Source organism: Corapipo altera, unplaced genomic scaffold (assembly GCF_003945725.1).
Source record: "Corapipo altera isolate COAL_440 unplaced genomic scaffold, ASM394572v1 23, whole genome shotgun sequence".
Taxonomy (NCBI): domain Eukaryota; kingdom Metazoa; phylum Chordata; class Aves; order Passeriformes; family Pipridae; genus Corapipo; species Corapipo altera.
In genome coordinates, this window is record NW_020884878.1 from 11198406 (window position 1) to 11226391 (window position 27986).

The following is a 27986-nucleotide window of genomic DNA, read 5'->3' on the forward strand; positions in this document are numbered from 1 at the left end:
TGGGGCCGTTTGTTTTCTTCCATCGTTTCATGGATTCCCTTTGGCACATTCCTCCGCCTTCCCGTTCTTGGCCTCCTGCCTCCATCCTACCCCGAAGGAACGGGACAACTCCAAAGGGAGGGTGCAGCCGGCGCTCACCCACTCCTGTACCCTCGACAAACTTTCGCAAACGCCACGTCCCGGGATGCTCCTGGCATGCTCCCGCCGTGCTCCCGGGCCCCGCGAGACGAGCTCCCCGAGACACCCGGGACCATGCGACCCGCCGCGCCGCCGCGGAACTACAACTCCCAGCGCGCTTTGCGCTCAGGGCCCGCGGCCCTCTAAGGGCGGGGACAGGTCGGGCTTGCTGGGGCTCGTAGTGTGGCCGGGCGGGTGCCCGGCTCCGCCTCCGCACTTTCGCGATTGGCCGTGGCCTGGCTCCGCCCCCCGGGGGCCGCGGTGGTCTGGCCCCGCACGGCGGTGCCCGCAATCACAGCGGCCGCGGCGGTGAGTCCTCGGCACGGCGCGGTGAGGGCTCGGCGGGGCCGCGCTGTCCGGGCGCTCCGGCACAGCCGCGTGGGGAGGGGGTGTACGTCTGAGCGAGGGGAGCCCTGAGCGAGGGCTGGTCCGCTCCGTTCCAGGGCGGCAGGGGCAGGGGTAGGGGCGAGTGGCTCCAGAGGAGCGGCCGAGGGCGCTGGTTTCCCTCTGCGGCTCCGAGCGCTGCCGAGCCCCCGCCGCTCCGCCCGGCGCCCCCTCACCTCGGCTGACAGGGGCTTTACGGGACCCTACCGTGGGTGGGCGCTGAGGTTGTGACGGGGCGGCACTCGATGGTTCTGCCGAGCCCCCCCGCCCCGCCGCCCCTCGGGCGCTGGCACAGGGGTCAGGGTCGGTCCGGCCGCCCCGCCGGTACCTCGTGGGCGCGGCCGCAGCCGCCGGGCGGCTCGTCGGTACTGCCCGTGGTCAGAGGGGTTTGGACACAGTTGTCCTCCCCTGTCACGGGCCCGCCTGGCCCGGCAGCTGTATTTGATCCCTTCCTGCTGGAAGCGAGAGGAGTCAGAGCGTCTCCTTCCCGAGGGTCATTGCCCAGCGCTGGCAGAGGAGGGAGGAGGGAGATCGGGAGGATGCAGTGACAGCAGCTGGGTTTTAGTCCTTGGTAATACATATTTAACAGGGGAAAAGGATGGAGTAACAATTTACGGGGTTGCTGCGAAGGGCTGGTGATGCCTGAGAAGTGCTGCGCTGTGGCTGGTTATTTACAGCTGGTGGACAGCCTTGCCTTGCTCGGAGGTAGTGTATCACTAGTTCCAAGTTGTGATGGGAACGGCACCATGTTGGCTGTCTGAATTTGGGGGTTAAAATAAATATTGTAGCAAAGACCAGAAACGCTAAGATAAACCATAGTAAAAGACGTGTGGAGTGCAGGAATCTCGTGTAATCTCCACCAGGAATTTCTGTGTAATCACTTCTCCAGAGTTTCATTCTGTCCATGCTCCAAACATTACCATGTTTGCTGAGCAGAAATGCTTACCCTTGTCTGACCCCATCTCCCAAATCATGCAGTGTAACGAAGCTATTCATGCAGTGCTTCCGTACCTGTTTTTTGTACTATCAGAATGTGATGGCAGAGGCTTTGTAAATTTGTAGACAGATATGAAAGTAAATAGCAGAAGCAGTTTTACTGAAGTCTTCATATCTGCCAGATTTGAATCTGGGGGGTTTGAAGTGCATAGAGAAAAAAATCCCCTAATCCAGGTGTATTAGATTATCACCATTCTATAAATGATTTTGGTTTTTTTTTTATCCCCAGGTAAATTGTGCTGTCTCTCAGCTGCTGAGAAAGGTAAATCTGAAAACAGTAGAATGAACTTCACTTATAGTTATTTTTAAATGCATTTATTTTACATTAAAAACCATTCTGAGTTGACATAACTACAAATTCTTGGTTTTTTACAGTCAAAGTGACTTATACATCTTCAATAACTATAAAAATTATTTTACTACAAGTTCTGATCATATTAAGCCTATTCATAAAGTGGTTACTAGTAGACTTTGTAAAGAAATGTTTTGCAACACAGAAACCATGATCTCCATCAAAATGTACCTTGTCAGAATTTACACCAATAAAGATTTTTTTCTTTCTGCCATACAAGTGCAGAAAGAAAATCAGACTAATGTTGCAGAAGCCTAATCATGGGTTTAGGTGCTTCTGTTTATGTAGCAGCGGGCACAGCATGTAAGCAGAACATTGCTGACAGAGCTGTGGACACCAGTTTCCTGTGAGGAAGACTATTGTGAGTCACATATTTTGTGGAAATCAGCATCTAAGTATTACAGTGAGAGGCAATATGCAAGCACTGTGTGGAAAAAGGAGTTGTGGCTGATTCTGGAACCTGAAAGGCTGGTAGTTATAAGAAGTGAGTGAAAAAGAGAGATTTCCTGGAAAAGCTGGAATGATCATCTGATTAGCTTAAGGCTGTTATTTTTCAGCAAGATTACTGTTAGTTTACTTATTTAACATGAAAGGAAAATAGAGCTATGGTTTCTGTTTATATAGCTCTTGAAGGTAGTGCTTGAGCTATCTGGAGTTTAAGATACTGAAGTGTCAACATAATTTTAAACACTAGTGGAAAATACTTTTCTCAACTCAAAACCCAAGTGGTATCCTGTTGTTTCTAAAAGTTTTGATCTTAGAGGACTGTTTCCCAAAGGAAGGTTGGGAACTCAGTGAACAGGCATTTAGCCAGAAGAACTGTTCTAGCAGCAGCCAGCCATTTCCAGATGCGTTTTTTTTTTTTTAACATCCCTCTCTTATCAAGGCAGAGCTGTATGCCAGCTGTCTAGTGGGAAGTGGTCAAAGTACCACTGTCAGGAAAAACGGGTTTTAGGAGTGAATTGTTCTGGCAAGAGCCGCCCAGTTCTGGACATGCTTCTTCCACAGATTGTGCAAACTGCACAGCAGCCTGCCTGTGTGCGTATATGCTGTGGTTCTGCATGTTTAGGTCTGATGCTGAACCCACTGCGTCTGAGATGTGCCTTTTTCCTGACATGGTCTCAGAGCAAAGTTAATTAACTCTTCTGCCAGAAAAACTAGGCAGAACTGATCAAATCTTCTCATATTTTGTGGGTCATCCAAAGCTCTAAGATATCTTTTAGTGAATTTTCAGTTTTTCCACAGTCTCCCTCTGTGCATGCATTTAGGATTGCATGTGACAGATCTGCAGAGAAAGGCTTTTTATGTACCTATGGTAAGCTGGTCAGCTGAGCTGCTTTCTCTTAGTGTGACTTGAAAACAAAGCATGTGATGGGGAACTTTCTCTTCTCAACTGTAGGTCAAGAACACTTCAGCACAAACCAGAACACAGTCTTTTAGGTTGCCCACTTGCACTCAGAGGCTTTCTTTAAAATAAGTAAAAATATGGAGGGGGTTGTTTGTTTGTTGTTTGATAGGGTATTTTTGTTTGGGTTGGGTTGTGGTTTTTTAAGCAGTAGTTGGAAACAAGCAGTGAAGACCTCTTCCCACTACACGTGTTTAATAGTTAAACCTGTTTTAAGTGCTGCTTGGAGAACCTTGGGGAACTGAGCATTTATTAATCATGGTTTATTAGTGCATTGTGGTATGTCAGGTCCCCCCCCTTTTTTTTTCTGGTGTTAATTTGATTTAATTACCATATAGAAAAAGACAGATCAGTGACATTATATGTTATTACTTAATGCCAAAGAGGGAGTTCTTTTCTATTCTAAATAATCTATGACAAAATATACATGACTTGCTAATACAGTGCAAATGTGTCTTGGTGTTTGGTTTTTATTTTCTCCCTGGGAGTTCTGCATCATTCACAACTTTTGTCTCTGCAGAGGTAAGAAATGTGAGGGTCTTTATCCACATACCGCATGGGAAACTGTTGAATCACAGAGGGACTGCCTAATGGGCTTGATAGTTTAAGCCTGCTTCTGATCTGGCCCTGGGGTTTTCTGTCGTGGGCCCATTTGCAGGCAGAATGTGGGGCTGGTATGTGGTGCACCTGTGCCTGCACAGCACGGGCCTATGCAGAGGTACTGGCTGGGGTCCTGAGACCTATAGGCCTCTGTTAGTGTAGTCAGGAGTGTGAACTCATCAGGAAATACAGTCCCATCAAACTGTCTCCAGTTCAGGAGCTGGCATTTCGTAGTGTGTTTTTTTTGAAGCCGCTCCATTGTTGGGTGTATCAGTAACTGGCAGTGCAGTGACTGTTTCCATGTGACAGATGCTGCTGTCCCAGGACCTGCCTTGAAATCAGCCACCATGTTATATGGCCCAGTGAATAGCTGGCAGCAGCACACCTTCTATTGATATGTCCTGGATTCCAGTGAATGATACCTCAAAGAGCTAAGCATCATGTGGAAGGATCTCCAGCAATCGTTTGAACTATTTATTTTCTCTCTCTTTTTTTTTTCTGTTCTATGTAAATATAATTAACATTATGATTGGAGAAAGGAAAAGTTTAATAAACATGGAAAAAGTTTCCTCTTATGGGACAGATACTGAGCTCTGAGGGATCTGGTTGCATGAAATTCAGCTCTATATTCTACTAAGTCATATTCAGTTAAGATTTCTAAGCAAATTGTCTAAAAAAATACAGATTTTCTTTTCTTGCCTAATGAAATTGAGCATTGGAAATTAATGGGCTCATTGGCCCATGGTGCGTTGTGGCGTTTACAAAAGTTTTATACAACTTGGTCAGACTTTTAGCTGGGCTGTAGGCAACAGAATAGGCATGTTTCACAGATAAGTTTAGTTCTGTTTTTCTGTTCTGGAGTTTTTCTGTGTGGTAACAGCCCTTCCTGAAGGAGCTGATTTGCTAACATGATTACTTTGTTCTAGCTCCATTACAAAAGAATTAAAAAAAAAGCCTCAACTTCCAAATATATAAAATATTTTTCATACAAGCCTGCAAGACTGAATCTTAGTGACCAGTGGATCCAGTCTTGGAAAAAGAGCCATGCTACATGTTAGGTTAGCAGTCTTCACTGTACATGGCTGCTTTGGAGGTGAGGTGGCTGCTTCTCTCTTTCAGCCTCGTTTGACTGGCTGCAGACAGATGGCTTTGACTGGAGCTGACTTAGGTACTGTTTAGTTGGTTTAGTGGTAGTTTTGACATTTTGCCTTGTTACCATATTGTATGGCTTGGGGATTTCCAACTTTTATTCCAGAGAAAACATTGCTAAAGTAGGCTACTCTACGTCTTATTACAGCACCTATTCGATAAAGAGCAGCCATGATTAATTTACAGGATCTCTTTTTTGTAAGTAGGCCAGTGTAAAATCCCAGGTGTTAGTGCATGAGGAAATATGTAATCTTTTTGCATGTGCCAAGAGCATGCAGTTCTTCAGGGCAGTTTGTTTTATGAGTTACCCATTGAATGCAGCAGACCTGATACTGTGACCACTATATATAAACTGCTAGTCTTCTCCTACCTCCCCCAACCCAAAGAGTAAACCTTTAAATGTGTGATTAGATATAGTCAGATTGTTTGCTTTTAGTGCAAATGCTTTTGCAGACAATCAAGGTGCTTGGAAAGTCACTAGTGAGGACCCTACTTCTAGTCCTCTCAAGAAAGTAGAAAGAGCTATTTCTGCAAGGGCTCAAACCTCCCCTCTGGCTCTGCTTTTCTGAGTTTGTCATTCACAGGCTCAGACCCAATTCTCTCGCCTTGTGCAAACACTTAACCATTGTGCAAAAGAGGCGAAAATGCTACTCTTTCATGTGGTACTGGTTCACATTTGCTCTCCACTAGCATTACAGGTTGCACAAATTGCATGAGGCTCTCACAGCCTGCACTTCCCCCCAGCCCTAGCACTTAGGGCTGTATCTTGTGCAGAACAGTGGCATGGCCCTTTCCACCCTCTCTGGCTTTGTGGGCACAGAGAGCTTTTGTGACACTCTGACCTTCCAACTCCCCAGCAGTTCTCCATGTCTATACATCCTTGTGCCTACATCACCCGGGATTTGACTCAGTAATAGTGGGCTAATTGCCAGTGAGTGGAAACCAGGGAACAACATAAGCAGAGACCAAGAGAATAGTGTTAATCTGAAGAAGATTTATCTGTGAAATACTTGATAGTGAGGCTTGCTCTGTATTTGGGCCTTATTCATTACCAGCTATTTTAGAACAAAACAACCAGAGGGAGCTGAACGACTTGGTTGTCCTGGTCAGAATTGCTTTCAGTCAGATTTGAAAGCTGACAGAAAACTATTGTAACTAGTAGCAGCTTGGGGCTAAAGGAAGATTTGACCAGAAATTGTGCTGCTGGCTAAATGGTCTGTAAAACAAACAAACAAAACCCCACAAGCAAGAGAACCTCCTAGTCATGATACCACTGATACTTGCTTTGCACTTACTTATTGACTGATGTCCTCTCATCTACTTCTCTTCAAATTCTTCATTAGGAACCTAACTTTTCTCCCATTTGTGGAATAAATTAAGAAGAGAGATGATACTGAAAGCAGTTATGCTGCTGGGCTGTGCTCTGAGTATCAGCACATTCCCTATGGAAGAACCTGAAGATGGAGGGAAGCACTGGGTGGTGATTGTTGCCGGTTCGAATGGCTGGTACAACTATCGGCACCAGGTAAGCACTGCCGGTTCCACATGCTCATGCTGTCTGTGCTCCAGAAAATGCCTGTTCCTGGAGTTGCAGGAAGATGATAGCTGCCTATCATCTAGTCTAGTTCAGACCTTCTGTCATTAGGGGAAGTACCTCTACTTCTAGACTTCCAGGTGTGTGAAGTTTTCAGAACAAACGGCTGCAAGATTCGCTCAGAGCCTGCTCTTAGTTCGTTGTTAGCACCCCAAGAATTTCCTTCCACTGCTGCTTTTACAAGGTGAATTTTTTCTTTTTGCTTACAACTTTGTCTGGTCTTTTATCTCCTGGGAAAGCTGTCATAGCACACTTCTGCATCCTGGGAAACTTGTGTCTTCTAGGATAAATATTCCATTGGTAGGCTAGAGGATTTAACCCCAACTTGCAGGTATACAAATGATGTCTAGAGTTAAACCTCATTTTGAGACACATGCTTTTTTTTCCTTTTTTTTTTCTTTGAATTTGTTTTCCTCTTTTTCTTATATTATGAAGAGCTCTCTTTCTTCTCTCCAGTTAAAAAATCTCTGAAGGCTGCAAATGCACCGGATGTTTTGAGAGTGGAGGACGTGTAGAAGAGGGTTCTTTTAAATCTAAATCAGTTTGCTGACTGTTCAACATCATGGCCTCAGAGCTGTGTTGTCTCAACAAGGATATGGTGCTCCAGGGTGCAGGGATCAAAGTCAGTGGCAGAAAGAGGAGAGAAAAAAGAGAAAAGGAACTCCTGAGTTTGGCACTTCTGTGAAAGCCATTGTGGTCTGAGTGGAGGTGTCAGTATGGACAGGATTAAATACAAGTGACTTAACTCTGTTTAAGTTCAAGACTTATCAGCAGTCGGGAGACTTGGGTAGCATTTTCTCCTTGAGGAATTCTTGGACAATCCCTTAAACAGATTAACCTATGCTTAAATGCAGTCTTTGCTTGAAACTTAAAACTACCTCTTACTTGCCTGGAGAGTGGGGTCAATTTAATTCTCATTTATATATGTTTTTATATTTGTAAATGTTAGAAAAATAGTTTGCTAGACTGTTGTTGGTTAAGGTGAACTCAAATGGAGATTTTAACACTAGTGTAGAAAACCAGCATTTTAAAAGCTGAACTATATTAAATGTACAGGCTACATCTGATTTGCTGAACACAGAAACTTTTCAAGTATTTATTAAATTCAATGTAACTGCCTGTAAAATCTGAAGAGGCTTCATTCTTTCTATTTGTGTTGATTGAGGAGGAAATGAACCTTCTATGTGTTGGGCACCCTGGGTTCTGTGTATGTTTCTTCTTCCCCTCAGCTCATAATCAGTTTGTAACTTTCAGTGTAGTGATGAGCTTAAAACTGAATGAACCAGGCTGACAGTCTGACTGAATCTGAAGAACTTGTTACTGGCAAGTGCTTGCTCAACACTTTGACAAGTAGGTTTTAGGGATTTTTCCAGCTCCTTACACTGTAGCTATCACCTGATAATCATAGTTGGAATATTACAGCCTTAATATAAACTATTCATAATTCAAATTAAATCTTAAAGAAGAGAGTTTTAAAATTGAAACTGGAAAACAATTATGAAAATACTAGTACTGTACTTGATCCCTGCTTGTCTTGGGGTGTCTTAATTTAATTACTGAGTTGTGCTCTGGTTGTTGCTATTGTTGTATAACCAGTCTAGCTGGCTCCATTCCACTCCAGGAGGAGTTAATACCACAACATTAATTCTTTACACAAAACTACATTTTTGAAGTTGTAGCTCATGAGAATTCCTTTTCTCAGTTGCCCAGGCACAGAGTTTTTAATCTCTCTGTCAGTGAGCCTTCAATGGCAAGTATATCTGCCAGTTATGAAGAACACAAAATCCATGCTTACGTATTTCCATCCAACAGTAAGTCTTTTGAACATGCCAGTTTTGCAGAAGCATGTTAACTTTTGAGTGCAGTCATGCTTTGCACACAGTTACTAAGTAATTCCTTTTCAAGGCTAGAAAAATGAGAGCAGGATTTCTTTAAATACCTTAGTTTTGAAGATAATGTCAACTAACAATGCAAAATATCTGCCATATCAGATTGTTCTGAATTTAAATAGTAGAAATCTCTTTATTTTAAACTACCACTTGCTTTGGGTACAGTATTACCATTTGGAAAAACGAAAATTGGAACACATTCAATAATCCTATCAAAGTTATGCAATCAGCATCATAAAATAAGAATCTGTGTGAAGGATCCTTCAGAATATGGCTGAACTCCTACTTGCTTGTCCTGGGCAAATACTGTGCCTCTAACTTGTGAAAAGAATCAGTTCCCACAAGATGCAGCACATTAGCAATCTGTGCTGTTCTGCCTAGGGACATTTAGTGGCCAATCTTGAGGGCCTGGTGGGAGTGAGCACCCATGGTGGGAGAGTGACATATGGTGAGACAAAGGCAGCAGTTAATCCTGGGAAATCCACTTGTGTGTGCCATGAAGTGTCATCCAGACAAGGGTGCCTTGGGTATCAAAAAATTGGAGAAATTTATTCCCAGCAAAACAAGCAGAACAATAGACTTTTAGTGGAGTTATACGTTGGAGGAGAGATACCACAGAAAGGAGAAGTTATAACAGAATTTTGGAAACGTGCAGAATGATCACTGTCTTTGCGTGTTAATGTTCTTTACCTTCCAATGGTGGGCAAAAGCACTGTAAGTAATTAAATTATTTACTCAAGTCACTTGCAGTGGAACCAGGAATAGGACTTGATCTTTCACTTCTATACTTCATCCACCATGAAAGTAATTCCACACACAGAGATACATGTTATTGTTCGGTATAATAGTACCTGTACTGTCAGGTACAGCAAAGCAGTGCTTCAGGATTGCTGGTTTGAGTAATTCTTTGCTTTCCAAGGGAGAAACTGTAGAAGAAAATATGTTGTAGTCTATTTGCTTTCCTCCTACCATCACCTTTCTTCCTTAGAACTTCTCTGACCTAGCCTGTGTACAAGTGGATTTATAGATGTGAATGTTCCTGTAAGTAGTTGCTCAATCTGGCTTCTTTTATTTACCAGACTTGTTGCTATTCCAAACATTCAACTAAGCACTCATAATGTCCTTTTGTAATATGAGAACTCAGCAGACACATCTCTGGGTTTCAGTTGCTCCATTCAGCTGTTCAGGGTGCAGTTAGTACATGATGTTGCATGTTTGTATTACATTTATGTTTTGTGAACTCCAGTTGTTTTGCATGCTGCCTGCACACAACACGGTCAAAACATACTCTGTTGCCTGCTGCAGTAGTTACGTGGTGGTAGTATATGTTTGTCTGACTAAACAACAGAAAAGCAGAAGAAATACATGAAACCTTCAAAAATGTCTCATTTCATACATGAAAAATTTTGGGGAAAACAGTTGATCATTGTATGCTGCACAGACCACAGGAACAGTAAGTTTGTAAAGGCTTTGCAGACCCCGGAAACAGTGAGTTTGCACCTGTAACCTCAAGGAATCTAAAACTCCATCTAAGACTGGTTATTTAGCTGTCAGTGGTCAGGATCCATTATCAGTGGTGCAAACCAAGTATAGACAAGATAAGGATAAAACCACTGTTTGCACTTAAATATCAGTGAGATTCACACCTTGCAGGCAGTTGTTTCTGGGACTGTTTCCTAGTCAGGATGATCTAAACTTGTCTTACGCTTTTACCTCATCTAGTTCCTAAAATAAATTTTAAGTGGTTTGAGTAGTATAGAGCCCAATGTGATAAACTTACTGTCGTTGCGAAGCTAGCATATATATTGTTTTATGCTTGTGGCTTCTCAGTTCTTTGGTGTTTTTATCCTTATCTTGGTGGTTTTGATTAGAGTTGCTTGGGCTGTGGAAGGAGTATCGATGTGCTCCTCTCTGCTCCTCAGCGGTTACTCTGACTTCTCTGTAGCAGCTTTTTGATTACCAGACTTCTGTTACCAGGCTGCTATTCAAGAGTTCTCCCCTCCCGTTCCTTGGGAAAGTGTCTGAGCTCTCTACTGCACATAGAGCTGGATAAAATACCTCTGGAAAGCTTAGTGGCATATGTGAACAAACACAGCACTAAATGCTTCTGATAGATTTAGAGAATGAGTCAACAAAGTAGTTTACATTAAGAGAAATAGCCTACCTGTCCTGGGAGATGATCATACCAGCAAACTGAAATCTAAAGCTTGCTTCACATCAGAAAGAGACGGACCAGTACTTTCTGGCTACTCCAAAACACATAGTCCATGGAAAAGCCTTATGTGAAACAGAGTCTTAGGAAAGGTGGAGGGCATATTCAAGGAGAAAAATACCAGGTGGAAAAAGTCTGGCAAAATTTAAAATAAAAGAAAAATTTGAATTTGCATACGTGGGTTTGTTTTCAGTTCTTGTTTTTGGTTTTATATTTACTGAGCTTCGTGAGTCAGGGACTTTATTTATTCAGGGTTCTAGTCACTACCAGCCAGAGCAGTTTGTTATTCCGGGACTTAAATTCTCCAGTCCTGCAAGTAACAGACACTAAGGATGTCTTGGCTGTTTGGCTTCAATTATTTCCTCACTGTGCTTAGAAAATTGAAACTGAACTTATAGGAAACCTTTCCTAAGTTCTTGATAGCTTTTGGCAGATTCACTGATGTATGTTTAAGCAAAGGAATGAGACGTGGCCGGCATCTCAGACATATTCTTCTACCATGCTTATATATTAGAGTTCATTCTTTTTTAGGCTGTGATGTTTCAGTGTACCTGTAGTGGGAATAGTACCACTTTGCAGTGAAGCTTACAGTTCATTGCACATGCTTTTCAGCCATGAAACTTGCAGTCATAAAACTAGAAATGACCAATTTCACAGAAGTCCAAACTTTTCCCTTTAGGAACTATTTATGCATGCTTGTGTCATAAACAACTTGATTTTTCCAAAAAACTCACCCAAGCAGTCTACTTAAAAACTGCATCATTCAAATGTGTAAATGGCACAATTTAAATGTGTATGGCAGAGGAAAACAGGGGTGAGTGTGGGGTTTTGTTTTGGTTTTGTTTTTTTGGTGTCGTTTTGTTTGTTTGTTTTCTTTTAGAATTCCCCCAAATGTACATTTTGGGAAACAAAATGCCCATCCCAGGAAGATAGAGTAATTCACCCTCTGATCTCTGCTTTCAAAGTCTAGGAGTTAATTATTTAAGCAGATCTTCCGTAGAAATTGCTGATGTAGCAACAGGTTTAGACTAACCAGGGGATGAAAGGTCTGAACCATACTGTTAACAGTGTCAATTTTGGAGCTTGCCTAAGGTCAGTTGTGCAGTAGGAGCTGTACAGCTATGCTTTGCCCTGTGCAGGGCAAATCAAATCATGGTCACAAAAGCATGATTTGCATTTAGTGACAATTAATTCAGTAAATATGTATGGCGTTCATTTCATCTACTAAACCAACAAGAATACTACCAATAAGTAGTATTGGTACTACCAATAAGTAGTATTGGAACAACTAAACAGCTGTCTCTTTTAGAGTTGTTTGCAGGGAGATTCTGTAGAAATATCTCTGAGAGAAACAGGCTCAAATAACTGCATTTGAGAGGCAGTTACACATCAACAGGAAATACTCTAGATTCACATACGCCTCCCTACTCTGCTAGCAGACTTTTGTATTCTGGTTTTATAGACATTTATGGGTTTACAAAGGGAACGAGGAGGAGCATGTGACCAATATCAAAGATGACAAATCAGGTCAGCTAATTCTGTGCAATAAACTCTAAATGTTTACTCAGAACTGTCCTACTTTAGCCGATGGAGTTTTAGCAGCAAAACATGTTTTTGCTGCTCTAGCCTTTTTTGGTGATATCTTTATGCTACTAGCAGGTACAGTTCCCTTAGCAAAAGCCTTAAAAGTCTGGGGCAACCCCCAAACAAGCATAAATTAAGGTTGAGGGGAACTGATTATATTGATTTATCTCTCTTCACAGTAGGTAATTCAACCCATTTCTTTTTACCTCTGACATCTGTTTTACTGTTTACTAAGACAGGACATACTGAGCAAACAGTCAGTGAACCAGAAGGAAAGGGAGAAGAGACAAAAACCCCCTGAAAACTTGCATTTACAAAGCTTAACTAATTTTATGTACTCAGTATTAATTAAAAACACCTCTGATGTCCTTACTGTCCAGCCACTGTGTGTGGGAGCACAGAGACTTGCTGGTTGAATATGGTGATACCATATCACCATGGTATACCTTAAGCACTTCTGTGTGTTGCCAGCCTATAACTGTTTCTGTCAGCATATAGAGATGTATTATATCTTGACAGTAAGAGGGGATCTGTGATCTACTCATCAGTCAGGGTAGAGAAGCCTTGATTAGTGTTTTCTTCTACTTCTATGTGGTTTGCTTCTGAAAATCAAATACATGCTTAGTCAAACCTGCACTCTTCTGTTTCTTATTATATGTGATACCTTTATAACTCTAGTTAACCTCTACCTTTTGACTTGTTGAGGCAGCATCTGGTATAATAACATACAGGGAAGTGGAAAACTAAACAGTGGAGATTGACTGGGATAGGTAGAAGAGTAGGTAGGCTGACTGTGTAGTAGGAAGTGGAACTGCCCTAGTAAGAACAGTTTAACATTCAGCATTAGTCACCTGAGGGATTTTCCCGTGGGAGTCTTCATTAGCATTGAATGTGCCTCACCCTTCCCAGAATCCTGTACGACTATCTTCTCTTTTCAGTTTCAGCTTCAGCTTCAACTGCACTTAGAAGACAATGGATTATAAATGTACAGGATTTTATAGTGTCCTTTTGGCTAAACTAGTACTCCTAAGTCATCTGAACGCACGTTAGTCCACTTAAACCACTTCAGTTTGGTTTCCACACTAGCAAATTAGATTAGTTCAACAGAAGTAAGCTTTAAAGCTTGCTTCTTGCCTGCGTTTGTAATGTGCATTTGCTAGATGAGATCTCTTCCATTAAACCTGCCCAGCTTTTTCTAGCATGTGGTGAGCTGTAGTTCTCATGTTTAGGAATGATTTTTAATGTCCCATTAGGTTATTCACAGACTGCAAGGTTAAAAGAAGAGAATCAGTTGAGCTGGGGTTACTAAGAATTTAGCATTCTGATAGAGGTTTGTATTTACTGTAGTATCACTTTAACGCATATTGTTATTTCTGCATTATGGAAAGATGGTCCTGTAAATAAAATCTGCTTATTCATATCCTGTACAAATCAGGAAAAGAGCCTGAATAGAAATTCTGCAATTCTGTTTTCCACTGAAATCTGTTTTCTTGCCCTGAAGTTGTTACTCTGTAGAGTAAGCAATACATAATTAAAAAGAAATTTTTTCGTAACTGAAATTCTCACCTAGTAAATTAAAATTAAATAAATTCTTTGCAATGATGACATTGGTGAACCGTACTTGCTTAAGCCAACGACAGTCTTCAGTGCCTAGTCATGCAGGCTTGGTGCAGAACTAATTGAAATTGGTGGAAATCCAGCTCCTTTCTTCTGCTTGGCACATTTTAAATTTATCTGTCAGTGCACAAGGTTTTCGTTTAGATTTTCTTACAGAACGCAGAACATGGCTGAGAACCTTTTGTTAACTTTTGTTATCTGTACCAAGTCTGAAGTAACTTCTGATTTCTGTTTAAGTGAGAAATCAAAATAGGTAATGAGATAGAGACTTTACTCATAGTCTCTATTATTAATGCAACTGTTCCTAATTAGAGAAAGATATTGAGTTTTGGTTTAACCTCTAGCAACCCTCAGTCTCTTATATTGGAATGCAGTTTCTTTTGGACAAAAGCCTGCTCTTAAGTCTGCAAAGTTGTTTTTCTTCTGGTCTCAAAGGTGTCCTGGTTTCAGCCAAGGTCAGGGTTAATTTTTTGCAGTAGCCATGAGGGGGTGGAGCCTGGAGCTGTGTGGGCGTGGCCAAGACCCTAATTGTATTCAAGACCATCTCAGGTTGTTTTTGGGGTGGGAAAGGGGCTCTCTTTCACTTCCAAGAGAAGGATATTCTTTTCTTGTCAGAAGAAAGTCTGGCGTGGTGGGGAAGAGAAGGTCAGAGAAGGTCGATACTTGTTGCTGCTTTCCCTGTAAATCACTTCTTTGTCTCACACCTTTTCTTATTAATATTGTTGCTGCTACTGTTTCATTTCCTTATCTCATTGCTGTTTCCAGTAAATTGTTCTTATCTCAAACCTTTGAGATAATCTTTACCTTTTTTGCTTCCAACTGGAGGAGGAGGGAAAGCGAGTGACAGTGTGGCTTTTTTAGCGGGACTGTTAAATTGGAGAATACCATTTCTAAACCACGACAAAGGTAACATTTCTATTAAAAGTAGTAATGAAAATCTACTTAATTTCAGGCAGATGTGTGCCATGCATACCAGATTGTACACCGAAATGGAATTCCAGATGAGCAGATCGTTGTCATGATGTATGATGACATTGCTGATAATGAGGAGTAAGTGATGAATGCACACAAGTCACGAACTATATGGTTACTACAAACATGCTATAGTCGCCAGTGTGTTTTGAGTTTGTAGGAGTTTTGTAAGAAAAGCCTTTGAAATGTGCTTATGAACTTCTCAAGTCTTAGTCCACAACTCAGCATCAGTTGTGGCACTGAGGACTTCAGAGCTTCATTGTTTTGAGAATAAGGGACCTTGACTCCCAGGTGTGACAGCATCAGCAGATAAATAGCTGAAACCCACAAACATAGGGAAGCTCTGTGTATGACTTGCAGGGCTTCTTTGAAAGGACATTACCAGATAAATTCCCAGCATGTACATTCAAGGCAGAAGGATACAGGTCCCATTTTTGGTGACTGACTAGAACATATAATTGCTTTCTGTATGAAACAGTTTGGTTAAACAGCATCTAATTCTGAGACAACTTCTGCCAAAATCAGCAGACATCACATGCACAGCAGCACTGTGAGCACAGAGTTAAGGGGAATAGAGGCAAGATTACAAGGAGAGAGATGATAGTATAAGAGACCACCCACCTACATCTTCAGATTAATTGGCATGATCTGTGGGATGCTTGAATGTACTCTGAGGGTAAGGACACCTGAGACAAGTGTATGTAACTGACTGAAGTGAAAAACCCTTTATATTCTGAGATCATTTAATGACACATGGTGCAAGTTCTTATACTCTCTCTCAGATGATCTGGCCAGTGAGGATAGTTTAAGTGGTTTCTGAGTTGTTCCGTGGTCACTGTGTGGTGTGTGGGTAATTATTCATATTTATGTTCCATTTACCTTTCAGAAATCCAACAAAAGGCATTGTCATCAATAGACCTAATGGCTCAGATGTGTATGCTGGAGTGCCCAAGGACTATACAAAGGAGGTAGGAATGAAACCCCATTTCCCAGGGTGGGTTCAGCACTAGCCTGTGTTCTGTATAAATCCTTTCAGCCTGTATCTTACACTTCAAAATGCACATTGTATAAAGCCTCCAGCTCATTTACTTTACCTGCATGAGTTGGCATGATGATGTTCATGAGATGAATATAAAGAACAGATGTTTTGAACTGAAGCAGTGGTCATAAAAGTGAACCTTTACACTGTTTCTGTGCTGACACATGAAATGAAGGAAGAAAGGTCTTGCATTCATAAATGTTGTCTCTCAATCTGAAGAACAGCTGTGTAAGACTAATTGTTTCATTAGAACAGTAATCCGGTCACTCAGTGATTTCATGATTCAGTAGCCAAGTGAGTCATCAGTGGCTAATGCATTAGATAATGATGATTGATGGCCAGCTAAACTTGCCATCCATGCATGGATCCTGACTTTCAGGAAGCCACCTTTCTAAATGAAGATTTTGTTGTTGTTTTTATGATCAGATTTAACTTTAATCCTCTCAAATCCTTAGGATGTTACTCCAAAGAATTTTCTTGCTGTTCTCAGAGGAGATGCGGAAGCAATGAAGGGGGTAGGATCAGGAAAAGTATTGAAAAGGTAAGACAAGTTTAATTCAGAAAACAATTGCATGTGTAGTTGTACATTGACACTGATTTCGAGAAAAGAATAGAGTAAATTAGAGCATCTTGGGAATCCAGCAAGATTATTGGTGGCAATTCCAGATAATTCATGTTAAAAATACAGCAATTGTGGTTTCTTAAATTATCCATCACAAAGAAGCAATTGCTGATTATCTGACTGGTGTGGAATCCAGTACAGGTTAAGGTATAACAACTCTAGAGGATAGTGTCAATTGTACTAAGGTATTCGTTATTAGACTATTGACTTTCGTAAGAGTGGCTATTCAAAGAGAGTTCTATTAAGGTTTAGAGACCTCTAGAAAGGGTTTTCTGAGGCTTGGCTGAGTGTATATGAACAGTTGTATTAATCACCTGAAGTGGTGAGACTTAACAGTCAGTGGCAGAGGGACAGAGAGAGCTTAAGCAGCTCATCAGCTGAAAAAATTGTATGTCTAATCTCAGCCTTGGTCTTTGTGGCACAGGTACACACTGGGACTGAATATAGACCTAAATTCCATTCCTAATGAAATGGACTTGTGATTTATATTTGATGCAAAAAAAAAAAGAATCTACATGATTGAAAAAGTAATGTTAACAGCAATTAACCTTGTAAGTGATGTATTAAGCTTGTTATTTGTAAACCAAGTTACACAAATGATTGTGAGTTTGGCAATATTCTAATATACAAACAATGATTCAAGAATAAGAGCAATATATTTCAGAGCCTAATTAGAAGTCTTCTTAGAAGGATACCTGGTGTCAGTTATTCATCTTGCTTCTACAGAGTTTGAGATGTGAAAGTATGATGCCTACCTATAAAGTGTGTTATATTTCTTATGGCTGGTAAAGAGTTATATTTTTCTATGTACAGTAATTGCTGTAAAACCTTTAAGATTTTGAATTGGACCATTTGGAAGGACTAACAGAGTTAAAGAAAAATTGTGAAGTGTGTGTCTTCAACTGACAGTTTAATTTTAGAGGCAAAGCAATGAAACAGAACAGAATAATCCCACCCTGACATTGAGGAGAATAATAAAAAAGAAGAAGGACAGTAGTCAAATAAGTGATTGCTCTCAATTGTTTAAACTTCATACTAAAAAGCTGAGCTAGAAAATCATACATGCAATGCATAGAGGCAAAAAGGAAATAAATTGCTGCACATTACTAGATTGTACTCTTATAGTATCTGGAATGAGTGAAGAGGTGACTATAAAGCACTTTTTGTTTAGAAAAAACTACTGCAGAACACACCTCACCTGTGAAAGCTTGATGTTCCAATTCAAGTAAGGGAGTAGTAGCTATGCAGAGGGCCAAAGACTCCTATGTACTCAGGAAGACAACTTGAACCAACATATAAAAGTCCTAGTTATTTACATTTCACTTTGGTCGAATTTTTTGCACTTAGAGAGCTGGAGCCAGAAAAGTAACGCCCAGCCCTTCTCTATTAGGCTTTGTTGTGTTAATTTTCAAGTGGCCTGACTTTTGCTATTGGGTGGGACAAGAATTCAATTATCCTCTGCCCAGAAAGTTTCCAGATGAACTTCCAGGTTGTCCCCATAACCAGCAGGTTATTGGCCAGGCAGAAGGCTGGACACTGTCCCCTTGAGCTGCTGCAGTTGCACCCCTTTGCTGGACCCTGGTACAGAGGAGCAGAGGATGTCCTGGGGACTCCTCCCAGTCTGTTCACACGTTTTATATTTAATTTTCCCTGAATACAGTTTAAAAGCAGAATCTCTTTGCAGATCTGGCTGTTAGGGGAAGACCTTGCTATCACCCAAACATGATCCATTTGATTTAGAGTGCAGTAAGACTGTACAACAAACAGTACTACACAGACGTGAGGGAACCAAAGCCTGTGAGCATTCAGTGCTTGACCGACTGCAGGGCCACTTGGTGCAGGTGCCAGTCTGGCCTTAGGGCTGAGTGTGTACACACATCAGTTCTCCATGGAGTTGTAGGCTCTGTATGGGTAACTGTGGCCATACAGACCTCAAGAAGGTAGTACATGGACATACTTAAAGATCTTAGCAAAGAAGTTTTTGTTTTATCCCTGTGTTATGGGTGCCTTCATATAACTTAGTTATAAAAGCATTCATTTTTTACCAGACTGCTACAAATGCCCACAGTATAACAAATTCTTTTTTGTAACAGTGGTCCCAGGGATAATGTGTTTGTTTACTTCACTGACCATGGAGCTCCAGGACTTCTGGCTTTTCCTGATGATGATGTAAGCATTTTGGGGATAGCATAAAGTCCATCCTTTTAGTGACATACTAAAATAATAATGAATTTAAAACATGAAAATATTTAATGCACTGCTGTATTGAGGGGAGAGGCATAAAAAGAGCAATATTCTTCTCATTACTCCATTTTGGATTTTTTCCAGTTAGAATCTGAAGCATTCAGTTGAAACTAAGTTATGTAATTTCATATCTCATTGGACTTTGGTAGTCCAAGCAGACTATTTCATGCAGGTATGACTTGGCTTTCTGGTGCACTGTACTTACCTTCTGGGACCATTACTTATCTTTTCCAGAGTGGTAAATACTGGAATATTGTATTTCAGAAGGGCAAAGCACTGGATAAATTTGTTGGGAAAACAGAGTACATATTCACAGCAGTTAGTATTTATTCTTATTGAGTGAATTGTGTGTCTGTTGAACGTAAGTGGTTTTAAAACAAGCTTTCTTATTTTACAGCTTCACGTGAAGGACTTGAATAAGACTATTTGGTACATGTATCATCACAAGAAATACCGGAAGGTAAAGAAGCATATCAGAAGTTGTGAAATAAAAAGAGCAGCTGGCGTGGAAGAGAGAGATAGGTCTTCATTTTGAGAGTAGTTGAAAGCAGGAGGAATCTGGTACATGCGGTGAAATTTGCATTAGGATTTTGCACTTAAAAGGATTGATCCGCTCCAGATTTTCTTTCTTTTCTGTGGCTTACTGTGTTTTTGCAGTTGATGCTGAGGTGTAATATACTGCCATTTGCTAATACTGTATAATCTGAACTAGAAAAACAACATCTGTAACCACTGCACCTCCATAATCTGTACCTGACTCTTCCTGTGCTTTGTTCACTTCAGACTGTGCTGTTACTACAGGAAGTTTGTATATACCTCATGTTTTTCTTACAGTTGCTAATATAGTTTGAGAGTATACCTCTTGTTGGAAAATTCTGTGCATTTATTTCATCACCTGTACTGTTAAGTAGAAAAATTAATAATTAGAACATTTTATTAGTGTTTTTTAAAGCAACTCTTTGTGGTAATCTGTCTGCTATGGCTGGCTGTATTTAGGAGCACATAGACGGCCATCAGTTCCAGAAATACTGTATTCAATAATGATACATTTCTGTGTCTAAAGAGGGCTGTATATTTGATCTGTGCTTTGTACATTAGTCTGTATATCCCTGTGGATTCTATAGGGATTAATACCACATTTTCATTATGATTCTTTCCCCTTTCCATGTAGTTCCCAAAAATGAAAAATTGTCTTCTGTTTTGTACCCTTATGCACAGCATTTGTTTCAGGAATAGCAGTACAGGCCAACTAGCTACAGCTGAAAAGCACTGAAGGACTTTGCTCCATTTTCTCGTGGAATTTCTTAAGGTCTCTGATTTATTTTTTTGTTTTGTAGATGGTGTTCTATATTGAAGCATGCGAGTCTGGATCTATGATGAATCATTTGGCTGATAATATCAATGGTGAGCAATCAGTTAACTTACCCGACTTAAATGTCACAACTTGTCACAGACCTAAACAGGTACTTACTGTGTCAAGAATATGTTCAAGGCACTTTTATATAGTTTTAGCAGGGGAGCACAAGAATTTGAGAAAGTAATACTTTCCATTTACAGGAAGTTCTTTCAAAGAATTAACGGAATCTTATAAAAGACTAACATGGCTTTCAGTTTCTTGCAAATGAGAAGGTGAAAAAGTTTTTTTTTTTTCAGGAACCATGTGGTTGCCCTTAACTGGTAACAATTAAGCTACAGACATTTCTCAACCTCAGCACTGCTGACAACAGATGTGAAGTTCCTGCTCTCAGTTTCACTGAGTAGCAAAGGCACTTGTGAGACACCATAGCCAGGCAATTTTGCTGCACATTTGCACAATAACCCAGGATGTGGAACTCAGATTTTTCAGAGTTTCTAAGCTCTCTGCTGCAGAGCTGGAAGCTCAGCCTTGATTAGGAAGAGGAATCACAATCTTTTGAAATTCCTAGTCTGTGGGAGGGACACCAAGTCGTAGTTTTGGAACTGTGATTCCAGGGAAGATCAACCACATACCTATCCATGGCATCCTGGGTCCTTGGCCCTGGAATATGCTGCCTCGCACCTACCTAGACTTCTTGCAGCCCTGTCAAAGATTTACAGAAAGTTTCGTGTTAATGATTGTTCAAGATAAATACTCAGTAAATCACCATTTTTCAAAGTTTGTTGTATCAGAAATTCCCAGTCTGAGGACTCTGGTTTTACAACCAGCTCAGCCATAGACTTACCAAGGCAGGAAATTGCCAATTTCTATATTACAGTACCCAGCTGTCCCTGGCACCTTTCAGTGGGGAGCTGCCAAGTTTAACTTGTTACTTAGTAAGCATTTTAAAAGGTGATGAGAGGAGCCTTTTACTACACAGACAAGGTTTGAGACTTTTTTTGACTTTTGAGCTTTAAGCTGAGTAGGAACAACACTGTAGCTCCATAAAATCATGTGTAGCACTTTTTCATTTTGAAATGTGGACTTCAGTTAGTTCCTTCAGAAGTGCATTTTCTTCTTTAAACACTCCTAGACCACACATTTGGCAGCAAGGAAGAAACTGCTATAGCAGCACTGAGTCTGACTGAACAGAATTATTAACAGGCTTCCTTCCTGCTATTTAGAAGTAAATGATTGAAAACCAAAATACTTAGACAAATATAGCCTGTGAAGCTAAGTATTAAATCATGTGAGGAGAGAGGGGTTAAAAAAAAAGGAGGGAGAAAAAAACCCTTTGTATTTGTCTTACAGTTTATGCAACAACAGCTGCGAATCCCAAAGAGTCATCTTATGCATGTTACTATGATGATGAAAGGCAGACTTATCTAGGGGACTGGTACAGTGTGAATTGGATGGAAGATTCAGATATGGTAACTTAGATAAGTTTTTTTCATTTTTTAAATATAGCTCTATTACAGGATTTGTGGAAATACTGTGTTTTATGTAAAACTGAAATAAGCAAATTGAGCTGGTAAAAGTATTATCTGCTAATCAGAACCATATATAATCTGTATTTGTTTGGGCCACTTAATTTATTTCTGAAACTAGCTTTGCTAAATATTGTCTTCTTCTGTTATTTATAAGATAGAAACTTTGTAGTTCCACATTCTCATGATCTTTATTTGCTAATCTGATACCACATCTCCAAATGTGCTGAACAAATTGGGCAGTTCAGTAAGTTGTATGTCTGCTTCAGGGGTGCTTAAATACTGAATTGTGGCTAACCCATTTTTTAGCATAATGCAGAATAGTATTAATGAAACAAATCTGGGATTTGTATGCTAGCCCACTCCCTCCTTGCCCATTTTTTGGGAGATTAGGACATCACTAAAAGCAGTATGAGACTATGCTGTCAAATCTTCTTTTCACTTTTTAGTTTTATGTGTTTCAAAGGTTGTGTAGCTCTCACCTTATACTTCCTACTGCATACTGGCAGTTAAGAGCCTTTTCAGGTTTCCTTGCATTTTTAGAATAGCTGAATTTTAAGTATCTATGACTTCATGGAAGTTTCTTCATGCAGGAGGATCTAAGAAGAGAAACACTCCACAAGCAGTTTCAGCTGGTGAAGAAACGCACCAACACCAGCCATGTGATGCAGTATGGAAACAGAGTATGTATTTGAGTGGGCTTCCTGGTCAGATATATCTGAGAGCCTTTCATGCCCTATATTTTTATACCTTAAAAAAACCAAACCCAAACAAAATCAACTGTAAACTGACAGAGTTGATTTAAAAAATGAAGCTATTTGTCTTAGAAGACCACTAGCATTTAAGAGATGATGATCCCGATACTAAGGGAAATCAGCCTTGCATATGATTTAATCCAAGGAGTCAGGATACGAGTTGTCCTCCAAGCTCCGCCAGTGATTTCACTTCAGTCAAGTATAAGAAGGGTATTTACCACTTCAAGGCATATTATGAATATTAATGAAATGTTAAAAAGTACAATGATCCCTCAAAGGGGAAGAGCTAAGAGGTGATAAAAATGTTTCTAGCAGTCCCATTATTCGACAGATTAAATATCCGTTAGAAAAGAAAAGATGTGAGGTTACTTAACCTGGCAGTCTTTTTCCCCACAGTGAGTTCTGCAAATAAAAATTCCCTGATTTTTGGCAGCCTTGACCTCATTGTATTAAAAAACCCAATGTGTGTACACACGCACTTACAACCCTGTGATCTGCTTTATTTTCTCTAATAAAGCAAGTTAAGAGAGTTGGGTTTGCATGGCAAAGCAAAGACAGACTACCTACTGGGGGTGATTGACAGTTTCCATCTGTTCACTTTTTCTCCTTCAGAGTATTTCCTCCATGAAAGTGATGCAGTTTCAGGGCATGGGGAAGAAAGCTGTGCCCATTTCTCTGCCACCTGTAGAGCACTATGACCTGACGCCGAGTCCAGATGTGCCCTTTGCAATCATGAAACGGAAGTTGATGGCTACCAATGACATTGTTGAGGCTAGGAAGATTGCTGCAGAGATGAAAGCATATCTGGAGGTAAAATCAAGTAACTCCTGCAGAACAGAAGTCAGTGTTGGTGTTGTTAGTGCTTTCTTTATTTTGACAGAACACTAGAAGGACAGTGACTGATTTTAGATTCCAGGAGTCTGACTTTTGGTCTCCCTACTTTTCACTTGTATCTTAAGAGACAGGTCCAAAAGACTGCTAAAAAGAAAAGTCAAAATCAGGTTCCTTAAAGAGCCCAAAAGTTGAGGGGGGTTAAAGAAAGAGAAATTTCATTCAAAGTCTTCAAAGTAGATTTAGAAAAAGCATGTTTTAAGTTCTTGTTGGTTTATGTACAGGTGAAAGAATTTATCCAAGAATCCATGCGAAAGATAATCACCGTAGTAACAGGATCAACAGAAAAGACCAACCAAATTCTGTCAGACAGATTGACCATCAGCAATTATGACTGTTACCAGTCAGCAGTGAACCACTTCAAAGCTCATTGCTTCAATTGGCACCTATCCGTGGTAAGTCAATCATTAGATATAACCTCATAAACATACCAAAAAACTAGCACAGTAGTCATAGGCACATCTCAAAATCATCTTTTATTAAAAAGCTAGCTTGGGGCAGTCATACAGCCTAGTTTTGGAGAAAGGGTAAGTATTGTTTTTGGAAGCAGGAAAACACTTCCACTACACCTGTAGGTAAGCAAAACATTACTAAAAACAAACCCAAAAATAATCCCTATTTTTTTACTAATTAGTGCTGTTCTTTCTTCAACTCCCTCTCCAAAAATCCTAATATTAAATAAATCATGTTATAGTTCTGCTTAAAGCATCTCTACTGACAAAACAGAAACACAAGCACCAGCACTGTGAATTAATAATCTTGGTGCATTTAGATTTCTGTATTATGATTTTGTGTTGTGTAGTTCCTTACATTTAGATTTCTGTATTATGATTTTGTGTTGTGTAGTTCCTTACATTTAGATTTCTGTATTATGATTTTGTGTTGTGTAGTTGCTTGCAATAGCCTCCCTGCTATTTCCGTGGTCTTGCTGAGTTCCTGAGAGCCACCTTTCAGCTAAGGGCTTTGATTACCATTTGCTCTTCCTGGGATCCCTGTTGAGGATCAAATCCTGGTGTTAGACAGGATTGTTAGACTGTTTAGACAAGAATAAGGGAGTCCGGTTGTCAGGCAAGACATCCTCTTTAGTGTTTTGTTTTGTTTTGTGGGATTTCAAGAATATCATGGGTAAGATGGCCTTGCTTAGGAGGCCATGTGCAGCACAGCTGAATTTATCTAATGAAGTTGAAAAAGCAAAGTGCACAGAACAGAAATCTGTCTAGCCCAGTACTAGGTCATCAAGACCATCAGTTGAACACCTTGAATATTAGTAGCATCTCTAAATTACTTCCACAGTTTAGTTTGGATAAACAATACCTGCTCTTCCTCACTGAAATGATTAACAATGTTTGTTTATTTCAGTACGAGTATGCACTGAGACAGCTGTATGCCTTGGTCAACCTTTGTGAGGGAGGATACCCCATTGACAGGTAATGAGCTTCTCCCAGATACACAATGTAGTTTTATCTGTGGTTAAAAAAGCAGAAGCTAATAGGCAGATGAAACCTAATCCTACAGCCTTCTCACTTGTTCTACTCTGACCATTTTGTCAGTAAAGTTCCCACTCTAAAGTTAAAAATGTTTACTTTGGAAAACGTATCATTATTAGTCCCCTCCCACTCATAATGATCCATGTCCCGTGTAACCCTTTAATTTCCTTGTTGAGCCTCAGGGGAAATTACAGGCAGTCACAGAATCCCACTGTACCGCACAACATATGATGGCATGACTGCTGCACGATTGTTGCCCTGTAACTCCTATATGATCTTACACTGAAGAAAGCCTGGGAACTGCTGTATTTTCTGTGCTGCCCCCTCAGCTGGTGGCTCAGAACACCACAGCACTGCTGGGTTCTGGTGACAAAAGGGAACAACACGGTGCTAGGCCCCTCACTGTGAGAATGTGGTAGGAAAGCAGGGAAGTAATGGGCCAGACTGACCCTTGTGGTGGTGTGGTAGGGCCAAGAGGAGCATGGTGTTGAAATTATGTCTTCGGAGTTTGTGGTAGAGAGTGGGATCCTAGCTTGTGAGTCATGCAAGAGGAAGAAAAGGGAGAGAGGAAGGCAGAAGGGTGAGGAATGTAAGAGTGTCCTGGTGGTTCAGACAGCATGCACATGCAACCCATAAGATGAAGTTGTGCTGCCCCACTCCTGGTGGCAGCCTGCTGCAGTCAGTTTGGGAAATAGTTTTAGAGCAGAGCACCTGAAAAATTACTCATCATTATTGTTCTCTGTTGCAGAATATGCCTGGCCATGAATCAAGTGTGCCTTGGGTATTGATGGAAACAACAGTCTCTAATACAACCCTTACTACAAGTGATAGCCTTTCATAACTGTAATAATCCAGACTTTACATGCATGCAACCTGAAGAGGGTCAACCAATGTACTGGAACTGCTGGGAGCTGAGGCACCTGACCCCGAGCAGTGCAGCACTTGCCATGCTCTGCTCTGCATCTCCACATGCTGACAGCCTGCTGCTTTGAGAGGGGCGTCTTGGCAGACCTCCTGGAGCTTTCAAGATGGAGAATTTGTTTCAAAGCACAGTGCTCTTAAGAATCTCTTAATGAACATTACAAGCCACCTATGTGATTGCTAAATCCATGCTAAATTTAAACATTGAGTCATTAATTCTGGAATTCTGTTTATACTATTGCTAACTATTAGCTTTTTAAACAAAGTTAATGAATTCCGTTACAGTGACTAATTTGCAGATTGGTTAAAGAGTGAAGAAACCAAAGCTTGTTCTTTAAGCTTTAACTCCTTAACAGTTTAAAGAAATTAGTTGTGTTAGAGAAGTATTTGATGTGAACAGCACAGTTAAACTGTGAACAGTAAAAATCTTTCTGGGTAGAAAGCACTGTTTCCCAAAGAAAAAAAATATCTAATACTGTAAACTTAGCACCAGTATTCTGTAATTAATTGTATATTCACACAAACCTGTGGGAAGTCATAGAGTACAGGAATTGCCTGTGAATAAAAATAAAGTTGACAGATTCATCCACCTACAGGGCAATACAGTGTTAGACATCTTGTGTCTTGAAAATGAATTAATTATTAATTCTATGATATTGCATTAAAAGGTTAATCTGTCCCTGAAAGACTTTTATGAGACAGGTCATCTAAAAAAAAAAAATCCACAACTGAACCAACAAAAGCCAAAACAAACCCCAAAACTACAACGTAAAAGCAACAACAACAAAAAATATCAAAAGTCCCAGATCACACTTGAAGGCACCACTCTTTAGAGATGACAAGCAGGGGGAAAATTAGAGCTTGTGAAGTGATTCACAAAAGTTTCAGGTTGTCCATGCCTTTTTACACATGGAGACTGGAAACAGAAATAATTTATAGAGTTCTTTCCAAAAAGTGTGTTAAAATACGCACAATTACCTCATCTCCATGGGAAAAGAATGCAGAGAAAAACTAAACTAACATGTCCAGGATGGAGAGAGTTCTGGGTAGCTCCAAACAGAGTAGAGGGGTTGTAGGGGGCGTAACTGAAACTATGTTTAGATAAAGCGGAGCCAGATAAAGCCAGGAACGTGAACACTTTCAGATGAGTGAGAGACAGAGGCTTTACTGAGTTAATAAATGAAAGTTTAAACATTAGGCGTTGTTGAAAGTTCGGATATGTGCTGCTTTGAGTTGCTTCTTGTTTCTTTTCAGCTGTAAAGCTGTCTGGTTTTAGCAGAAATCCAAAAATAAGAGTATGAAATTTGTGACTGCCTGAAAGTGTTGCAGGTGTTTCCCTGATGGCAGGAGGAAGGGCTGGCCACACAGGACAGCTTTTAGAGAGTCTAGCTGCTATCAAGAAAAGATAGCCAGGAGCCCCCAAACACTTTGAAAGAACAGAAATTACTCTTTCAAAGCCCTTTTGAATATATACATTAAATCAGCTGTTTTACTCATTTCTGCTTTTAGGGTTCTCTGCCCTAGAAATCCAGGCTGCTCCTCAAGCACTTACCATCATCAGTTCAAAGGTTTAACAGTTTTTTCCCTTTACTTCTGAAGCATTCAGAGGAGGCTTTTGTTCTTTTGGGTTTTCGTATCTAGAATGCAGAGATAAAAAAAAAAAAAAAGTTCCCCAGGTTCCTCATAGATGGTGTCACTTTACAGCCAAGAATCTCCAGCCATGCAAAATAGACCTCAAAAAGTAATTATCAGGTGAAAAATCACATATCCTTATTTTCAGAGATCAGTTACACCCAGGTGGCACTTGTTACCATCACGTGTCCTGGCTCTCTGGCAGACTCTTGTAGCTCTGAGATGCAAAGCTGACACGTGAAAGTGGAATTCTTTTCTATTTTCCTCTTGCAAGAGTGATTTCCAGAGCTTCACCATCCTAAATGGCAGTTACCCCTTCCCTCAGGGATGTGCCAAAATAAAAGATAGACAATCTGCTGAAGATGTCACTACACCCACAGTGCTGCCTGAGATGCAGCAGGTTCTCATCCATGCCCTGCAAAAAGCACTTATGTCATACTGAATTTTCAGTTCATGTCTAGAGACCCATTTCCTTTGCAGTCACTGGGGGAACAGCCAGAAAAAAACAGAAGAAGAAACCAATAACCTTCACCTGCACTGATCAATACATTTGTTTTAAGGCCTCCAAATAGCATCACACA

At 40.6% G+C, this 27986-nt stretch overlaps 1 protein-coding gene across 1 annotated transcript; it reads left to right on the plus strand.

Moving 5' to 3' along the window:
- The first annotated feature begins 426 nt into the window (after positions 1-426).
- On the plus strand, positions 427-26374 carry LGMN (legumain). Its single transcript, XM_027638000.1, has 15 exons — positions 427-507; positions 1787-1819; positions 6407-6588; positions 14912-15009; positions 15818-15899; positions 16426-16511; positions 18686-18761; positions 19234-19296; positions 20174-20240; positions 21544-21662; positions 22313-22402; positions 23087-23284; positions 23590-23760; positions 24725-24792; positions 25601-26374. Exons 3-15 carry the CDS (start codon positions 6451-6453, stop codon positions 25638-25640), a joined length of 1296 nt encoding a protein of 431 aa, XP_027493801.1. The 5' UTR covers positions 427-507; positions 1787-1819; positions 6407-6450; the 3' UTR covers positions 25641-26374.
- The last annotated feature ends 1612 nt before the right edge of the window (positions 26375-27986 follow it).

Coding starts and splice junctions, on each gene's coding strand:
- LGMN (XM_027638000.1), top strand. CDS start 6,451: ATGATACTGAAAGCAGTTATGCTGCTGGGCTGTGCTCTGAGTATCAGC. Junction 6,589..14,911: donor GGTACAACTATCGGCACCAG/GTAAGCACTGCC, acceptor ACTTAATTTCAG/GCAGATGTGTGCCATGCATA. Junction 15,900..16,425: donor CCAAGGACTATACAAAGGAG/GTAGGAATGAAA, acceptor TCAAATCCTTAG/GATGTTACTCCAAAGAATTT.